The sequence below is a fragment of the Gossypium hirsutum genome, chromosome A06 (assembly GCF_007990345.1).
Source record: "Gossypium hirsutum isolate 1008001.06 chromosome A06, Gossypium_hirsutum_v2.1, whole genome shotgun sequence".
NCBI lineage: Eukaryota > Viridiplantae > Streptophyta > Magnoliopsida > Malvales > Malvaceae > Gossypium > Gossypium hirsutum.
The window spans coordinates 11,604,056-11,621,900 of NC_053429.1; the positions used below are offsets into that span (position 1 = coordinate 11,604,056).

The 17,845-nt window shown below is 36.5% G+C and overlaps 1 protein-coding gene and 1 non-coding gene across 2 annotated transcripts; both read right to left on the reverse strand.

Annotated features, from left to right (window-relative positions):
* Window positions 1-366: 366 nt before the first annotated feature.
* LOC121231417 (small nucleolar RNA R71) lies at window positions 367-473 on the reverse strand. The gene has a single exon (XR_005929475.1). It is a non-coding gene; the product is annotated as a small nucleolar RNA R71 (small nucleolar RNA).
* An 11,165-nt stretch (window positions 474-11,638) lies between these two features.
* LOC107963542 (myb family transcription factor EFM) lies at window positions 11,639-13,465 on the reverse strand. The gene is made up of 4 exons (XM_016900013.2): window positions 13,264-13,465; window positions 12,430-13,011; window positions 12,240-12,316; window positions 11,639-12,155 (listed from the first exon to the last, which is right to left on the reverse strand). The coding sequence occupies exons 1-4, from the start codon at window positions 13,463-13,465 to the stop codon at window positions 11,649-11,651; spliced, it is 1,368 nt and encodes a 455-aa protein (XP_016755502.1). The 3' UTR covers window positions 11,639-11,648.
* Between the last annotated feature and the right edge of the window lie 4,380 nt (window positions 13,466-17,845).

Sequence of the window (17,845 nt, forward strand, 5' to 3'; positions counted from 1 at the left end):
TCGTACTATGTATGATTATGCTAAACCTAGTTTAATAGGAGCTGAATCCAGCATAGTTAGACTTGCTATTGCTGCAAATAGTTTAAACTGAAACCTAACATGATTCAAATGATACAAAAATTTGTTCAGTTTGATGGTTTACAGGACGAGGATCCAAGCAATCATTTGGAAAATTTTCTAGAGTTCTATGACACTTTTAAGATCAATGGTGTTTCTGACGATGTAATACGCCTTCGGTTGTTTCCATTCTCATTGAGGAACAAAGCTAAACAATGGTTAAACTCTTTGCCACGAGGGTAAATCACCACTTGGGAACAAATGACCGAAAAATTTTTACTAAAATATTTTCCGCCGGCTAAAACGGCTAAACTAAGGAATGATATCTCCTCTTTTGTGCAGATGGATCTAGAAACCCTGTATGATGCGTAGGAGAGATACAAGGACCTATTAAGAAGGTGCCCTCCCCATGGATTACCTCTATGGCTGCAGGTTCAGACTTTTTGCAATGGTGTGAACCCCTCAACAAGACAACTCATCGAAGCAGCCACCGTGAACTTACAACAACAAAACACCTGAAGAGACTTATGAATTTATTGAAGAGATGTCACTGAATAACTATCTGTGCCAAGTCATGAGAACAAACCCGACAAAAGTAGCTGGTGTTTTCAACCTCGACGCGGTTACAATGCTATCTAACCAGGTAGAACTATTAAATAAAAAGATTGACGGTTTGTGTGGTTCTACTCAAGTACATCCAGTGATGAGGTGCAATTCAAATAGAGGATGAGTACATACAGAATATCAATCCTTCAACCCTAGCACCGAGGATGAACAAGTTCAATATATGGGTAACAATAATTCTAGACCTCAAAATAACCCATATAGTAACACTTATATTGCAGGTTGGAGGAACCATCCCAACTTCTCATAAGGTGGCCAGGGAAATCAAAGGCCACAACCTCCCCCAGGTTTTCAACAACCACCTTACCAGCAGGAAAAGAAGCTGAACTTTGTAGAGATGCTAACTAAATTCATCTCAGTGTCAGAAACTCATTTTCAGAATACCAAAACAGTACTTAAGAATCAAAAAGTGTCGATCCAAGATCTCGAAACTCATATAGGCCAGCTTGCTAAACTGATTTCTGAATAACCACAAGGTAGCTTGTCGAGTAACACTGAATCCAACCCAATGGAACAACTTAATGTGATTGCCATTCAAGATAAAGAAGGTTTAGTTGAACCTGAACCAGAACCGAGGCAAAGAATTGTGGTAAGTAAATGTAAGGATGAGGTGGACCACAGTGAGAAAAAATCGGTAAGTAGAGAATATAAACCTCGAGTGCCATACCCCAGTGCGATAAGGAAAGACCACACGGACGAACAATTTGGTAAATTCCTTAAATTATTAAAGAAATTACATATTAACTTACTGTTTATTGAAGCTCTTTCGCAGATTCCAAATGCAGTTAAATTTTTAAAGAAGCTTTTAGCAAATAAACAGAAGTTGGATGAGGCGTCGCATGTGGAGTTGAATGCAGTTTGCTCAGCCATTCTGCAGAATAAACTGGCCAACAAATTGAAATATCCAGGGAGTTTTACGATTCCTTGTTTAATTGGTATTTTAGATGTTAATAATGCATTGGCTGATTTAGGGGCGAGCATTAACGTCATGCCCTATAAAATGTTTAAACAACTAGGTCTTGGGAAACCCAAACAAACTAGGATGAGCATTCAGTTAACAGAAAAAACCAATAGATTTCTTAGGGGTATCATTGAAGGCGTACTTGTCAAAATTGATAAATTTATATTCCCAATTGATTTTGTTGTTCTAGACATAGAAGAGGATAGTGATGTACCTTTGATTTTAGGACGACCCTTTTTAGCAACTGCTATAACCATTATTGATGTTGGTACAGGTGAACTCACACTTCGTGTGGTGATGAAACAATCACTCTTCGAGCTCGTAATTCGAGTAACACATTGAATATTGAAGGTGGTTATATAAATCATGCTACTAATACTGATCATGTGATGCAACCTTCTTTGCAAGAAACACGTTTGAAGAGCATAAATGAGTCATGTTCAAGTAACAACAAATGACCTATCTATGAAGAGCGAAGGCTACAGATCGAGGAATTAGATGAACGACGTACACAGAAATCGAGAACACATGATAAATCGAAACCATGCCATGACGGACTCAATGTTTTATCAAATCAACTTAAAGTTAGAGACAAAGTACTATTAGATGCGACAGACCCTCATATTACCACTTCTAAACCTAATGGAGCAATCCCTTTTACGGTACTTAATATTTTTCCATACGGTACAGTCGAGGTAACTCATTCCAAAATTGACACTTTTAAGGTAAATAGTACTCATCTAAAACATTATTTTGATAAAATAGATAGCAGGAATGAGGAGTGTAAACTCCTCGAACCACCATGACTACGCAACAGAGAGGTAAGCCGAGCTTAGACTATAAATAAGAGCTTCTCGGGAGGCAACCTGAGCATTAACGGTGTTGATTTCTTTAAATTTTAGTTCCTAACATCTAAATCATTAACTGAGTCCTTGAACACAGGCTTCCCAAATCCACACGGCCAGGCACACCTGCGTGCCTTAGGCCGTGCTTATACCATGGGCGGCGACACGGCCATGCGATACGGTCGTACGATACGGCCGTGTGAAAATAGAGCAAAATTTTCCCAAAACATGGCATTCGATACATTGCCACGGTCGTGCGACATGGCCGTGGGCAATCCTGCCAAATTAACACGGGCGTGCAACACACCTGTGTTTATAAGTCGTGGTAGAAACTAAGAAATTAACACGGGTGTATGACACGCCCATGCCCACTACCCGTGGTCGAACCTGTCAAAATAACATGGGCGTGCGCATATATACACGGGTGTGAGAGAAGCGAACAAAGTAGGACACGGCCATGCAACACGCCCGTGTGCACCAACACGCCCAAAAAACACAGGCGTGGGACAAATTTCAGACGCGACCAAATTTGAAAATCACGAAACACACGGGCTGAAATCAGAGCACACCCGTGTGCCCCAAAATCTATATAAACCCCCACTATTCATCATCCCCTTCCCCAACACCCTAACCCTAGCCGCCGTTTCCACCGCCACCGTCGCCACCTAAGCTTGACCATCACCCCAAAATCCACCTTTTCTCCTCCATACGCATCAAAATCTCCTCTCTTGTCCTCCATTCTTCCATAACTCTCCTTTTCCTTTCTTCTTTTCTCCTTCTCCAATCATCTCACGCTCCACCGTTGTACCAGCACCACTGCCGTCGTCAACCACCTCACACCGACGCCGTACCCCTTCCACGGTAAGCACCACCATCGTTCATCAGTCGTTTGTTTCCCTTTCACCCCATTACTTTTATTTCTTTTACTTCTTTTATTTGATTTCTTGACTTATAATTGTCTTCACTGTTAATAATTTACATGTTTATTAACCTTTATTCACGTCTAGTGATTTTCAATTTTCCCTAATGATAAAGATTTACTTAAGTCATTGTGTTTTCATTGATCTTTACTCTTGCTTGATTTGTCCACATGATTAGGATTATTAATACTATTATCCACTATCACTTGATTGATCTTTTAGCATTCGCTTGGTTTAGCCTTAGCACTCTATCCATCTTATATTTATCCCATTGATTCATATGCAGTATCACCACATTTTTAGCATGCTTGAATGTGTGTCCATATTATCTTACTAGCAAGTCATTATTTTTGGATTACTCAGATTTTGCTTGAAGATGTGGGAATTATTGTTGACTTAATATTTTATTCGCAGGCACACTATGACAAGCACCCGTGGTAAAAAGACCGCCGTCCCAACTTTAAAAAAATGAAAGGGACCCGGAGCCACATTAGTAAGTGCATCTGCCAAAGTACGCCACCCCTTCCTATAGTTTCCCTTGGGACCCCAGGAGGAACTTTTTCAGATACTCTGTGTGAGACCCATCAGCGTAGGCCGATGTATTGATTGGACCACTCTAGAATAGATTCAACTCGCTGACGTAATCCGGGCCCTTCTGACTACTGACCTATGGAGGCTCTTCTTCGAGATCGTCGAGCTGACATACCTCGAGCTCACATTAAAACTCTGTTTGACCTTCCACTTTCAAACCGTTATGACAAAGTTTGATGATTCCCAAATGGTCCAGTCTGTCTTGACGGTTTAGTTCACCAGTTGAGCTTGCCTGAGTTCAGTGTCGCATTAGGACTATATACGGAGGAGTTCATGGACGACGACGACTTCGACAGTCTCTATCGCCACATCCACTATTCTCCTTCAAATTGCTGGAAGGCCTTAGTCCCTGCTTCGGCCACTTATGACCCTAGCCGCTCCAAGGCATCGACCCTCGCTCCATCACCGAGATACTTACACGTCATCCTAGCTCACACCCTGACAGGAAGGCGAGAGAGTTCCAGCGTCGTCAACACTAACGACGCCTATTTTTTATGGAGCATGGCGCATGGGCACGTATTCGACCTCGCTTATTTTATCTCCTTCAGCACCCACCATCAGACAGAGCGGCATAGAAAGGGAGTCATTTCCATCGACCCTTATGTGACTCGTTTGGCACGGTACTTCAGTCTCTTCAACACGGTGGTACAAGTATCCTCTCTCACTCTCATCGGTTAGATGTCCCCATAAGGCATCTCTGGTATGCTCTATATGAGGATGATTGAGCAACGACATGGATTTGATCCTCCTCAGTACTGCCTTGTCCAGTCAGCCGAGCAGGAGGACCCAGAGGACATTACTATGATGTTCCTCCACCTCACGAAGATCTACCATCTCAGTCACCACCTATTTATCGCCCAGTTCATGTGGCTGCTTCACTCTCTGACATCTCTGAGCGTCTCGCTCGATTCAAGCAGCAATATTTTCAGCTCTTTGATCACATTGATGCAACCTTACATCAGATTTGTCAGCACCTTCACATTTCATCCCCACCCCCACCTCGCAAACCATCTGGCGACGAGGATTTTTGAAGACTTTTATTTCTTATTTTTAGTTTTTTACTTTTATCTTTATTTATCTTTTTAAGTTACTTTTTATTTTATTTTTCTTTAATACTATTTTTACTTTATCTTTAGGTTTTACAATTTATATTAAGCAATTTATGCTTTCAGCCATTCCTTTACGAGTAATCATGCTAATTTATATTTCCTAAAGAGTTATTGATTCTATCACAGTTATGAAGAGCTCCAAAGCTCACTATTACTTAGAAACATGCAACTCCACTAGAAAAGGTCCGCCACGACTGTCATGCCCTACTCAACCACGACCATAGCTACCACCAGCTATAATATTCTTTTGGCACAGGACTTGTGGACTAACAACCTCTACCATCACTGGAGTATCCTCCTCTAACCTCACCCTTGCCTTAGTCGATTACTTTCCATGACTCCAATTCAAGGATTCCATTTAACATTCAGGAAGTTTCACTTCTCTCCCTATCTTATGATCTTAGATCTAAATTTTTCAGTAAATCTATCTTTGTACATTGAGGACAATGTAATCTTAAGTGTGGGGGGGTTATTTATATCATTATCAGAAAAAACCCTAAATTTTGTCTTATTCTCTCGTGACTCACTCATATCACTATTAGAATGAATTTTGATTAATTTATGAGTTTTTATTGATAATTAAAACATAGGCATTTATGCATTGATTTTCTAAATTTTAAGGAATTAGAGAATCAAGCATGATAAGTTGATTTTTGAGAACTAAAATTTTTTAGGTTATTTCCCCAAGTTTAAGTATTATCTTAAAATTGAAATTTACAGGATTAACATCAAAAAGCCATAATTTTTGTGAGATCTTGAGTTTTTAGATCATATATTATTTCTTTCATGCTCACTTTTATTATTGCTATGAGTGCATCAATATTAATTTGTTATTCTAAAACTTGCTTCGATTATGCATGTCAAGACCACACCATTTGATTTGATATGTCGAAATGATAAAAGCACTTAGGTTTAACCCACTCAATCCATTAAAGCCTACTTTCATAATTAATCCCTAGTGAACCCCCTTGAGCCTAACAAGCCATTCACTGATTTACCCTCAATATTAACCCATAACCCATTATTGTTGAAATCCCCTCAAGTAATTTGATCCCTATTTTTGTCGAGATTTGATTTGAATAAATTACTTAGCTATGTTTTATTTTGGATAGTCAGTAAAGTTCTATGTTACTTGATTTGTTCTTAAAAAAAGTTGCTACAATTGAGATTTGTTGTCTAGTATATTACGGAATTATGTAATGCTTGGATTAAAATGATGTTATCCATGAAAAAAAGCTCAATTATAGGATCATCTAACTAGGAATGTAATTTGCCAGTTTTAGTATTTTTCTAGTTAGGTAATTTTTCAATTCAATCTCGATTTTAACCTTCTTTTTCAGCTTGTGACCATACCCCCTAACCAAAGCCACGTTACAACCCTCTAAATACCTTTTGATTGATGTAACATCTCAATATATAGTAGTGGAGATTTGATTTTCACGCAAGCCTATGGTAATAACTTTTCATATTGACTGATGAGTGCTAAATTTATTGTCCTAAAACACCTCGAGTGATTTGAGTGAATCTTTAGTGAGGATGTTGAATTCTGTGATATTTTGAATCAAAGATGAGTACTTAGATGAGGGGAGGCACCTATGTTTTTGTGATAAAATGCTCAACTTGGAATGTTTGAAACTTTGATGTTCTTCTAATTGAATTCTCAACGTATGATTACTTATGGATTATTTTGAGATATTATTGATAGGAATTATAAGTTGAGAGAAATGAATTCTCAATTGTGAATTGAGGACTTTGCTTGAGGACAAGCAAACGCTTAAGCACATTTTTGGATGAATCATCATTAGATTTGTAGAATTTGATGCTCCTAATCCTTTAATTTCATGTTTTATACTTAGGTGAGCATAGGAGAGGAAAAAGAGTGAGAAATGGGCCAAAAACGGAGAAAATGGGTCAATGTGGGAAATCAACACGGCCTGGACTTCTTCACATGGGTAGACCACACGCCCATGTCTATTTAGCAGACTCTAGCACGGCCTAAGCCACCCCACACGGGTGTGTCATGCGGCCATGTCCCTATCGAGCCCAAGTCTAGTTCTACTCAGAAAAGGCCACTTTTGAGGGTTTGGAAGCATTCTAAAGTCTATATAAACTCCCGAGGAGGCACCTAAAAAGAACACACAGAGTAGGAGGTAAAAAATTACTCGAAGAAAGCCGATTGATCCATCTCAGAAGCCGGATTCTCCTTCAAGACTGAAGATCTCCCTTCAATTTCCTTCAGGGATTTTGGGCTTCTTGATGTTTTGTTATTATTATTCTTCTGAGATGTTGTCTTTTACACATATGAACTAAATCCCCTAAATACCTAAGGGGGATGAAACCTAAGACGGATCTTGTTGCTATTTTCTGAATTATATGATAAATACTTAATTTGTTCTTAATTATGTGTTCTTAATTCTTGCTTTAATATTCCAGGATATTGATTCAAGTATTGATGTGCTTACTCAGAGGAGCAAAAATCCCTGTCTAAGAGTAGATATAGCATAATTAAGCAGAGTTGATTGCACCCCTAGACATAGGGCGACATAAATCTGTCGAATTAGGGTCAAACCTAATAAGGGAATCAATAGATCGAGTTAATGCAACACTACGGGTTTTAATTAAAAAGAGATTTCAATTAATCAACCTAGGATTAGACGCTGTTTGTCTCGAGAGAGATAATAATATAAATTAGGTATTTCTACAGATCGAGTCAAGTGAATAAATCGTCTAGTTCAGAGTCAAATAACAAGTGAAGTCTAGGTAGATTCTTTTTTGGGTATTGTCTAAATCAATCAGTTTTCCTAAAAGTATTTCCCTAATTTACTTCATGTGCATTCTTAGTTTAGTGAATTAGTTTAGTTTAAAAACACCCTTAAATTCTTAGGCTAGATAATAAAAAGGTTAATATTAGTACTTTTAGTTCCTGTGGGTTCGACATTCCAGTCTTGCTATAAGCTGTACTACTGTTCGATAGGTGCGCTTGCCTTTATCGTGATAATAGTTAGTTTTCAAGTACGATCAATCATAAATATAAAACTTGTCACGCACATCATGATACATCTACATTGAATGGTTCTACACATTATTCAGGCAACTTTTCTCTTTTAATGGGTGATGGTACTCCGACTAAGATTTTATCTGTTGGGAACTCAGTGTTATCTACTCTGCATAAATTGCTCTGGCTATTTAATATGTTGTGCGTACCAACCATACAGAAAATTCTCATGTCTGTGTTTTAGTTTGCCACTAACAATGATTTTTTTTTATTTCATCCGACCTTTTGTGTTATCAAGGACATCAAGACTAAGGAAATATTATTGAAAGGCCATATTCATGATGGGCTCTATCACTTCTCTCCGCCCTTTGTGCCTGCTTCATATCTTATAGATCCCTCTACTAATGATGTTGGGCTTCCGACTCAGAGCGACAGTTGTGACACTTTCACTCTCTAGCACAAGCATCTTGGTCATCCATCTGTTGCTTTTGTTTAGGATGTTTTAAATAAGTGTGGTATTGCTTTCAATAAAGAATGTCTTGATACTGTCTATACTATATGTCAAAAAGGGAAGTCGCATAAACTTCCTTTTTCACTTTTTAATACTGAATATAATGAACCTTTTACCTTGGTGGTCTCCGCTCTATGGGGTCCTGCGTTTATTTTTTGTGGCCGTAACTAGTATTATGTTTCATTTATTGACATGTGCACTCGCTTTACCTGGATATATCTTATTCGTCAAAAGTCTTAGGCGGTCGATTACTTTGTTCAATTTCAAAAATTAGTTAAAAATCAGTTTGGGAAAACCATTAAACAATTTCAGAGTGATTGGGGGTGAGATTTCGGCAAATTCACGTCTGTACTGGCAACTCAAGGGATAATTCATCTCTTGACATGTCCACATACGTCAGAACAGAATGGAGTGGCTGAGCATAAACACCGACATATTGTCAACATGGGTATCACACTTTTGGCTCAAGTGAATCTTCCTATGGATTATTGGGGGTATACGTTTTATTGTGCCGTCCATCTCATCAATAGACTCCTTACCTTGGTTCTTCAAGGGCAATCTTCGTTCAAGGTATTGTATGGTCATGATCCTACCTGTAATCATTTACGCATCTTTAGGAGCTGTTGTTTTCCATGTCTACGTCCATTTTTTCGTCACAATTTGGATTTTCGATCTCAGCCTTACACATTTTTGGGGTATAGTTCCCAACATAAAGGATACCAGTGTCTCACACCAGATGGTAAAATCATTATCTCTCGCCATGTTGTGTTTGATGAAAATCAGCTTTTGTTTCCTTTAACCACTACGGACAGATCTTCATCTTCTGGTCACTTTCTCTCTTCAACATACATTCCCCTTGTCAAACCTGCTTGTTCTCAGCCCTTGGAGTTTTCCTCCACCCAAACACCTGTGATGTCATCTTCTTTTGGATTTTGTCCCTTAACTTCTGTCAACTCTCGGGATGTTATAGGATCAACACCTGAGCTTTGTCCTGTTCCTTGTTTACCTAACGCTGATCCTAATGACAGTTCCTCTTCGATTCCATCTGGAAGTATCACTTCTCCACCAAATATTCATCCAATGGCTACACGGTCGAAGACTGGTATCTTTAAGCCCAAGGCTATGACTATTGAAGTTGTTGAACCTCACACAATTGAGGAAGCCTTTTCTACTACTGAATGGCAAAATGCTGCTCAAGCTGGGTCTGATGCCCTCATGAGTAACTCTACTTGGGACCTTCTGTCAGTTCCTAGTCATCATAAAGTGATCGGTTGTAAATGGCTTTTTAAGGTAAAAAAAATCCTGATGGCACAATCACCCATCAGAAAGCTCGATTGGTAGCAAAAGGACGTTCTCAGATACATGGGTACGATTTCAAAGAAACATTTAGTTCGGTAATAAAACCTGCTACTGTTCCAATCATTTTATCTATTGCTATTACCAAAAGGTGGCAGCTCCGTCAGGTGTATGTAAATAATGCCTTTTTGAATGGCGATCTTACTAATGAAGTGTTTATGCAACAACCACCTAGTTATTTTCAGTATGACTCTAATGGTAAACCTTTGGTATGTTGGTTGAAGAAGTCTTTGTATGGGCTACGGCAAGCTCCGCGTGCTTGGTTTGACAAGTTGAAGTCTTTTCTTCTATCTTCTAGGTTTCTTTTGTCCAAATCTGATGCATCCTTGTTCGTTAATGTTATGTCGTCCCTCACTCTGTATGTTCTTGTGTATGTTAAAGATATTATTATTACTAGGAGTGATTCTACCTATATAGACAGTTTTTTTCAATAGTTAAATGCGTTCTCCCTTAAAGATATGGGTGATCTTCACTATTTTCTTGGGGTCGAGGTTGTTCGTTCTGCTACAGGGTGTCTTCATTTGTGCCAACGAAAATATATTCGTGATCTCCTCGACAGAAGTTATTTGACTCATGCAAAGAGTGTCCATACTCCGATGATTAGCTCATATTCCCTATCTAAGGATGATGGGGAACCTCTTCCCGATCCTGCTGAGTAAAGAAGCTTGGTTGGTGCACTACAATATGTGGTTATGACTCGACCTGATATTACCTATACTGTAAATTGCATATGTCAGTTCATGCATACGCCCACTACAGTTCATTTATTTACCTTAAAATGGATTTTGCGATATTTATATGGTACTCTTGATTATGGAATTGTTTTTTGACTGTCCGATCATCTTTCGTTAGTTGGGTATGGCGATGTTAACTGGGGGCTTGATTTTGATGATCGCCGTTCTACAATAGGTTACTGTGTGTATTTTAGGCATACACCTATCTCCTGGTGTTCCAAGAAACAACAAGTCGTCTCGAGATCTACAGCGAAGCTAAAAATCGGAGCCTTGTTGCCGCAACTAGTGATGTTGCCTGGTTGGTCTCATTACTGCAAGAGTTACAAATTCAACCTGATGATCCACCTGCTATTTGGTGTGACAATTCTAGCGTCGTTGCTGTAGCAGCCAACCCTGTCTTACATTCAAAGTTCAAGAATGTCGAACTTGATTTGTTCTTTGTCCGTGAGAAAGTGGCGAATGGCTCCATCATTGTTGGTGAAGTTCCTGCATGTGACCAAGTTGCTGACATTCTTACCAAACCTCTCTCTGCTCCATCCTTTGCTCGGTTTCATAGTCTTCTTCGAGTATTACACGTCGGGAAGATGGGTGAATGTTAAGAATAGAATAATAGAGACTGTTAGCCTAAGTTGTTAGTTTGTTAATCTATTAAACTCAATCTGTTATTTTGTTAACGGCAATTACTAGATAGTAGCTCATATATAAATACCTCAAGTGTACTGATCAACCTTAAGAGAAATAATACAGAAATTTTCAATTCTTCAATTCTGTTTTCTAATACTTGGTTGAGCTTTATTGATTTCTACCTCAGATTTCAACACTTATAAACCTTTCTTCATATTTAACATAAAAAAGTTTAGATTAATTTTTCCTTTTTGAAAATAATATCATATGATTATGTAGAAAAATACACGGAGTATCTCTAAGCACTAAACGTAAAAACTCTCAAAATTTGAGAGTGATATCACATCCATTGCTTTCTTCACCTTCTTCTCCCAATGTCAATGCACCTAAACCTTTCCTCTGATCTCTATCGCTACCGTTGTCACCGCTCTCACCTTTCCGGCTGCTGCTCTCAAACTTGTAATCTTCAATGCTTTCGGAGTGGTTTCCGGTCCTCTTGACGTCAGATTCTGGTGAGCTATGGGCTTGTGAATTGGCTTTGTAATGGAGTTGGTGGTGGAGCAGCTGCTGTGAAAGAGCCGGCGTTGCAATAGTTGTCGCAGTGTAGAATTCTTGGGGTACCGGTGATGCATAGAAGTGAGGTGGTAAATGGAGAGCCAGTGGAGGGTGATGAGCACCATACAGGGTGAGAGCCGCGCTGTTGGTGTTTGCTACAGCAGTTGCATATTCTGATGGAACCCATATACCACCTAGGACTACAAGCTGGGACGTTGGGGGTCCAGCTGGTTGTGGACTTAGATTTGGCCTTCTTGTATGGAGCCTATATTTCTGTTAAAAAGGATGAAAGGAAAAATTGTTACACTGTGCAGTTCTGTCTTGAACTGTCCCAGGTATAGTACAAAAGCTAAGTACCTGCAGATGGCTTTTCACTTCATCATTGGTCAAACCTTCAACCTTCATCAACTCCCTTATTTGTTTCGGTGTGGCAACTATCATCATCATTAAAATATTATCATGTCATAATCAATCATTTCAATAATGATATCTTGACAAATCAAATCTAATTGTGCAAGCCAATAATAAAGGTGTGATTTGTATTTACCTTGATGAACACCAAGCATCTGGAGAGCATTGACAAATCTCTTATGCAAATCAGGTGACCAACAACGCCTAGACTTCCTATCAGGTTGACTAGTTGTTGTTTGCCCATCAATTGTGTTACTGCTCCCTTTGCCTTGCTCAATTAGAACGCCTTTGTCTAAGTTATCATTTTCAGCCTTTGAGCATTTATTTTCTTCCATATCTTTACTGATAGAGGCAAGTTTTAAATCAGGGAGGGGTTGTAAAGTCGGACCAGCGCAAGATGATGATGAGTTTCGGTCTTTGGATAACGGAAGGAAAGCTCCTCCAATTCTCACCTTGGTATCTAAATCTAACTTGGGACCAACATTGAAATCGATATCAGCTTTTGCCGGAGATGCAATTGAAGATCGTGATTTCATTTCGGTTCTTGTTTGTCTCCATAGTTGTTCAGTTGTCATCAAGTTAGCTTTCTCAGACATGTTTTCTAATCTCTTAGTGTTCTCAGAGTGTGAGTTATTGAGGGGTATAAATTCTTCAAAAATTGCTTTTGATCCTTGATTTGTTTGGTATGCATGTAGTTGTTGTCTTGAAGCCTCCATAACTGAAGAAAAATAAAGTTTATACATAAATGCTTCAAAAAGAACACAAATATCCACCTAGTAGCTTGAAAATTATATATATAATTTCTTTTTTGTGATTTGGATCTTAAGTTGGTGATGATTCTATTATAAAAACAATAGAATCAAAGGTAAAACTAATCATGGCATGTGTATTATTTATACAAAACCTTTATATATTTATCAAAGATGAACACAGACACATATCCCATAAAAAAAATGATGATACAACGTACCATTGGCAAGAAGTTGCATGCAAAGGGGAAGCTTACGCTTGAAAGCATCGATCTTAAGGCGTTCTTCTTCGAGACGAGAAAGGACATGTTCAAGCTTCTGTGTTTGACCATTCATTTGTTGATCTCCAAAAGATTTCAATGTCATAGAATAACTAGTGAGTGGTTTGCAATCAAGGGTTAGCTCATAAGGTGATGATGCCATTATTTTCTTTTCTTTTCTTTTTTTAAAAAAGCTGGGTGTAAGAAAATATAGCAAGAAACTTTATAATATATCTGTTGTTCTCAGAAAAAGTTATTTTTTGGAACAATATTGGAGATGCTATAGTAGCAACAAACAAAAAAACGAGAGATGGGGTTGAAAGAGAGAAGGAGACAAAGAAAGATAGGGAAAGGTTGTGTTGTGAATACAAGAAGGATTTGAAGACTGGATCATCTCTTTTAAAGGTGACTTCAATAAGGGGAATCAATAAAGTAAGGGTTTTAGTGTGTGAGAGATTAAAGAAAAGATAAAGCTCATTAAGCGCATAAAGTGAGAGGGGATAGTAAATTCTTGCAAAGAACAATGGCTGAAAAAGCTTTAAGAAAAGAAACATAGAGAGAATGGAATCAAGGTCTTACAATAGCACTGGTCATGTGCTATTAATATTTCTTTGTTTTATAAAAAGATGATTCCTCTTATTACTATTTTTACTCTTTTTTTTTCTTTTTTTTTCCCATTTCTTTGTTACTTTTGAATGTTGGGAACTTGGATGCTATTAACATTTGATTCTTCGGCTACTTTCAAAAGAATTTTTCTTTAGTGGTGGATTTTTTAATTATCAATTTCCTTTTTTTTAATTTAACTCAATTAATATATATTTAAATTCTAATATTTAGAATCCTTTCTTAGATTATTAAATTACAATCCTCTATCCAAGAAAAATTCAATTTTAATAGCTTGATGTTCATGTTATTTCTAAATTAGTATATGTTGGTGATGAGTGAAATCTATCAAATTCTAATCATTGAAGTAATCAATTTTCAAATTCAGAAAATCAATTGACTTGCGACATTTTGGATGGGATTCTAGGTTGAAATGTTCCATAGAATTTGAATATATGTCTTTTAACTTTGAAACGCACTTTGGGTGAGTCGATTTCAAGTTTGGGAACTTAAGTTATGACCATTTTAGTAAAGACTATACGAGCAGAATTTCTAGACGGGATTATTATGAAAATTATGAGTTTCAGATTTTTAATTCGAGTTTAAATCATATTGAGTCTGATTTTTAAGCTTAATTTTTATTACATACAGACCCAATATTGTATTTATTAGATCTTATTATTTCATTATTTATTTATTTTAACTCTATATTTTTTAAAGTATTTTAAATTATATAGAAGTTTTATGTCAATAAAAAAATTTAGTTTGAAACTACTTATTATTTAGGTTAATTAGAGTTTCAGTATACTTGATATTTTTATTTGGATTTACTTAGCTAGCCTATATAAAGGCCTCTTCATTATACACAATTCATAATTCATTCAACAACTATTCTCTTTTGAGTTAATCAAATTCACCTTAAGTTTTTATTTTCAAGAATTTTTCTTGAGTTTTCTTTTAGAAAAGTTTTAACAATACTTTTAGATTATGGGGATCATCTTCAAGCTTTTTATTTCCAAGTTTTCTTTCTTTGAGGGGAAATTAGAGTCATTTGAAGGGGTTGTGGATTCATCTAGTTTTTGAGGCTCCTTAGGACTTCTACACACCACTTTCCATCTTTTCCATCTATCTTGTTTCGGTTTTTTGTTATTCTATTTTGTTCTTGTTTAATTGTTTCTAATCTTTGATTTGGATTCCTTCTTGTTTTTCTATCTTAATTATTTATTTTATTTGATAAATTTTTAATTCTTAAATCTCACTTGGATTTGTTTGCCTTTTAGGTTGTATCAAATGCCAAGTTCTCCTTCATTCATCTAAAGCCCTAGGCCAAATCTGTCGACTTGGACAAACTTACAATCTTGTTGTGCTTGTGTCCTTATCACCTGGTGTCAATTTCTTGGGCGTTTTGGGTGTTCTTTGTATTTTTATAAATTGGTTTCCAGCAAATTAGCCTCAAAAAATAGTTTTTGTTTAGAAATTTTTTAGAAAAAAAATAGTCTTTTGTGGGTACACATTTTCCAAACAATATGAAATTTTACATACTATTTTTTGGCACTCTCTTAAAATTTTAAAAATATTTGTCACAAAAAAAAAGGTGATTGAAAAAGAGAAAAAAATAGAAAAAATATGAAAAGTAAAGAAAATTTTGTTGGCTAAATTTTTTGCCAAAACTTTCTAAATCAGATCTACATTATTTGAGGAGGTTCCAATTTAAATTTTGTAATTTTGGAAATCACTAACACCTCGAACAAAATTTTTCAAGTTGCTCCAAAATTTTCAAGTTTTCAGTTATTTTCATTGACTTTTAGCCTTTGGTTTTCATTTTTTTTTCTTTTGATTGTTCTTTTACGCATTTTAATACCTTATTGTTTCTTTTGTTAGTAGGTTAAAGCATGTTACACATTCCTTCCTCCATACAACACAATTCTTGGTGTCTAGCTAATTTTGGACTTCTAATGCCATTAGGTTTTCTTTACTAGCTAGACTCTTACACATTTTGATTGGTTGATGTAAACACTTTTTAAAAGTATCACAAGATTAATTCTAACGTCATTGAGAATTTTTTTTATTTCTAAGTGCGTAACGATAAGTTTTGCTAAAATTTTCTTCTTAAGTGTTGTGTTCTTTTCGAGCTTTCACAATGACTCGTGATCTCCGTAATAGCAAAGGGAGTGATAATAGTAGTGAAAAGCCACTAGTTACCATGAAAAGCCTTGCTGGTTTTGCAATGAAAAAATTCAATACTATGATCAAAAAGTTGCAAATGGATCAAGATGTTCAAAATCCTTGAGATCAACAACAGGACACTATTCTAGACACAATTAGTAAAAATTTGGCTCGTTTAAGTACCCAAATTGAGTGTTTGACTCATAAATGGGGCAATGATGATGGTGTTGAGGTTGAATAGCCTCGTGCTCGTGAAAATAATACTAGACGTTTGACTCATGCTAATAATGAGACTTTGGTAAATAATGACCATGGATTGCCTTCTTTGGCTAAACCAAAATTCTTTATTTCGTAATTTCGTGGAAAGAATGATCCAAAGGCTTATTGTGATAGGAAAGATCGATATAAATTAGTATGTCAATTCAAGAGGAGATAACCACACGAAAAGAGGACTACGATTGGTCTTTCACCTATTGTGAAATGTTATTGGTGTAGTTCAACAGATCGTAAGGGTTTTCGATGTTCAATTCAATATCCAACTAGAGAAGAAAGTAAGTAAGACTTTGTGTCTTTTGTTGACTCTTACTTTAGTGGAAAAGATATTTGTGATGGCAAACTTCATAAATCGAAAAAAATGATAGAGAGAATGTTTTTCTCGAATCTATGGAGTTAGATGAGATAGAAACATCATGTTCTCCTACTGAGATGTATTGTATTGAATTGAATATTCATAATACTTGTGAGGAAGATATGGGAAGAGAGGAAAAACCATGTGAAAAGACAAAGAGAAAAGAGACATTGAGTGATAAAAGTCTACTTAATGGTGCACTTTTGGTGAGTGAAAATACATACGGGGTAAATTTAGAGAGTTTTCAAGTGGGAAAAGAATATGAAAAGCAATAAAATACTTATGCAAGAGTGAGAAATGATTATGTTTTCACTAACCTTAACTTGAATTTGTCTAGTGGACTTATTTTTTTCTTTCAGGAATTTTTTTTATCCTTTGAGAGGAACTCATTTAACCCACCTATGATAAATATTCTTTCTTATTCAATCAAAGACAAGATTCAAAGGCGAAACTTTTCGAGGAAATGGGGAATGATACTTGACTGATGGGGTGAAATTTATTGGATTTCAATCACTGAAGATGCAAATTTTCAAGTTTGGAAAATCAATCGACTTGTGACAATTTTTTGGCTAGGATCCAGACATTTTTAGGTTTAGATGTCTCAAAGCGTTCGAATATTTATCTCTTATCTTCTAAATACACTTTCAATCACTCGATTTCAAGTGCAGGAGGTTAAGTTATGACCGTTTTAGTGAAGACTACGTGAGTAGAATTTCTGGATGAGATTATTACGAAAATTAAGAGTTTCAGGCTTTTAATTCGAGTTTAAATCATATTGAGTCCAATTTTTAGGCTTAATTTTCTTATATATAAGCCCAATATTTTATTTATTAGGTCTTATTATTCAATTATTTATTTATTCCAAATTTTGGATTCTTTTCAGTATTTTAAATTTTTTAGGAGTTTTATTCAACAAGAAAGATTATGTAACATCCCATACCTGGCCTAGACGTTATGGTCAAATCCTAAGGAATTATATACCTTTGTTTTGATGCCAGAATCTTACAATTTGAAAAATTTTGGAAAACTGATACTTGATAATGGTATTTCCAGTTTTAAGGAAGAAAAATTTCATGCTTGGTTAATTCATTTAAATTTCAGAAGAAAACACTTATAAGATTACTTAATTTTGCAACGAAAATCCTC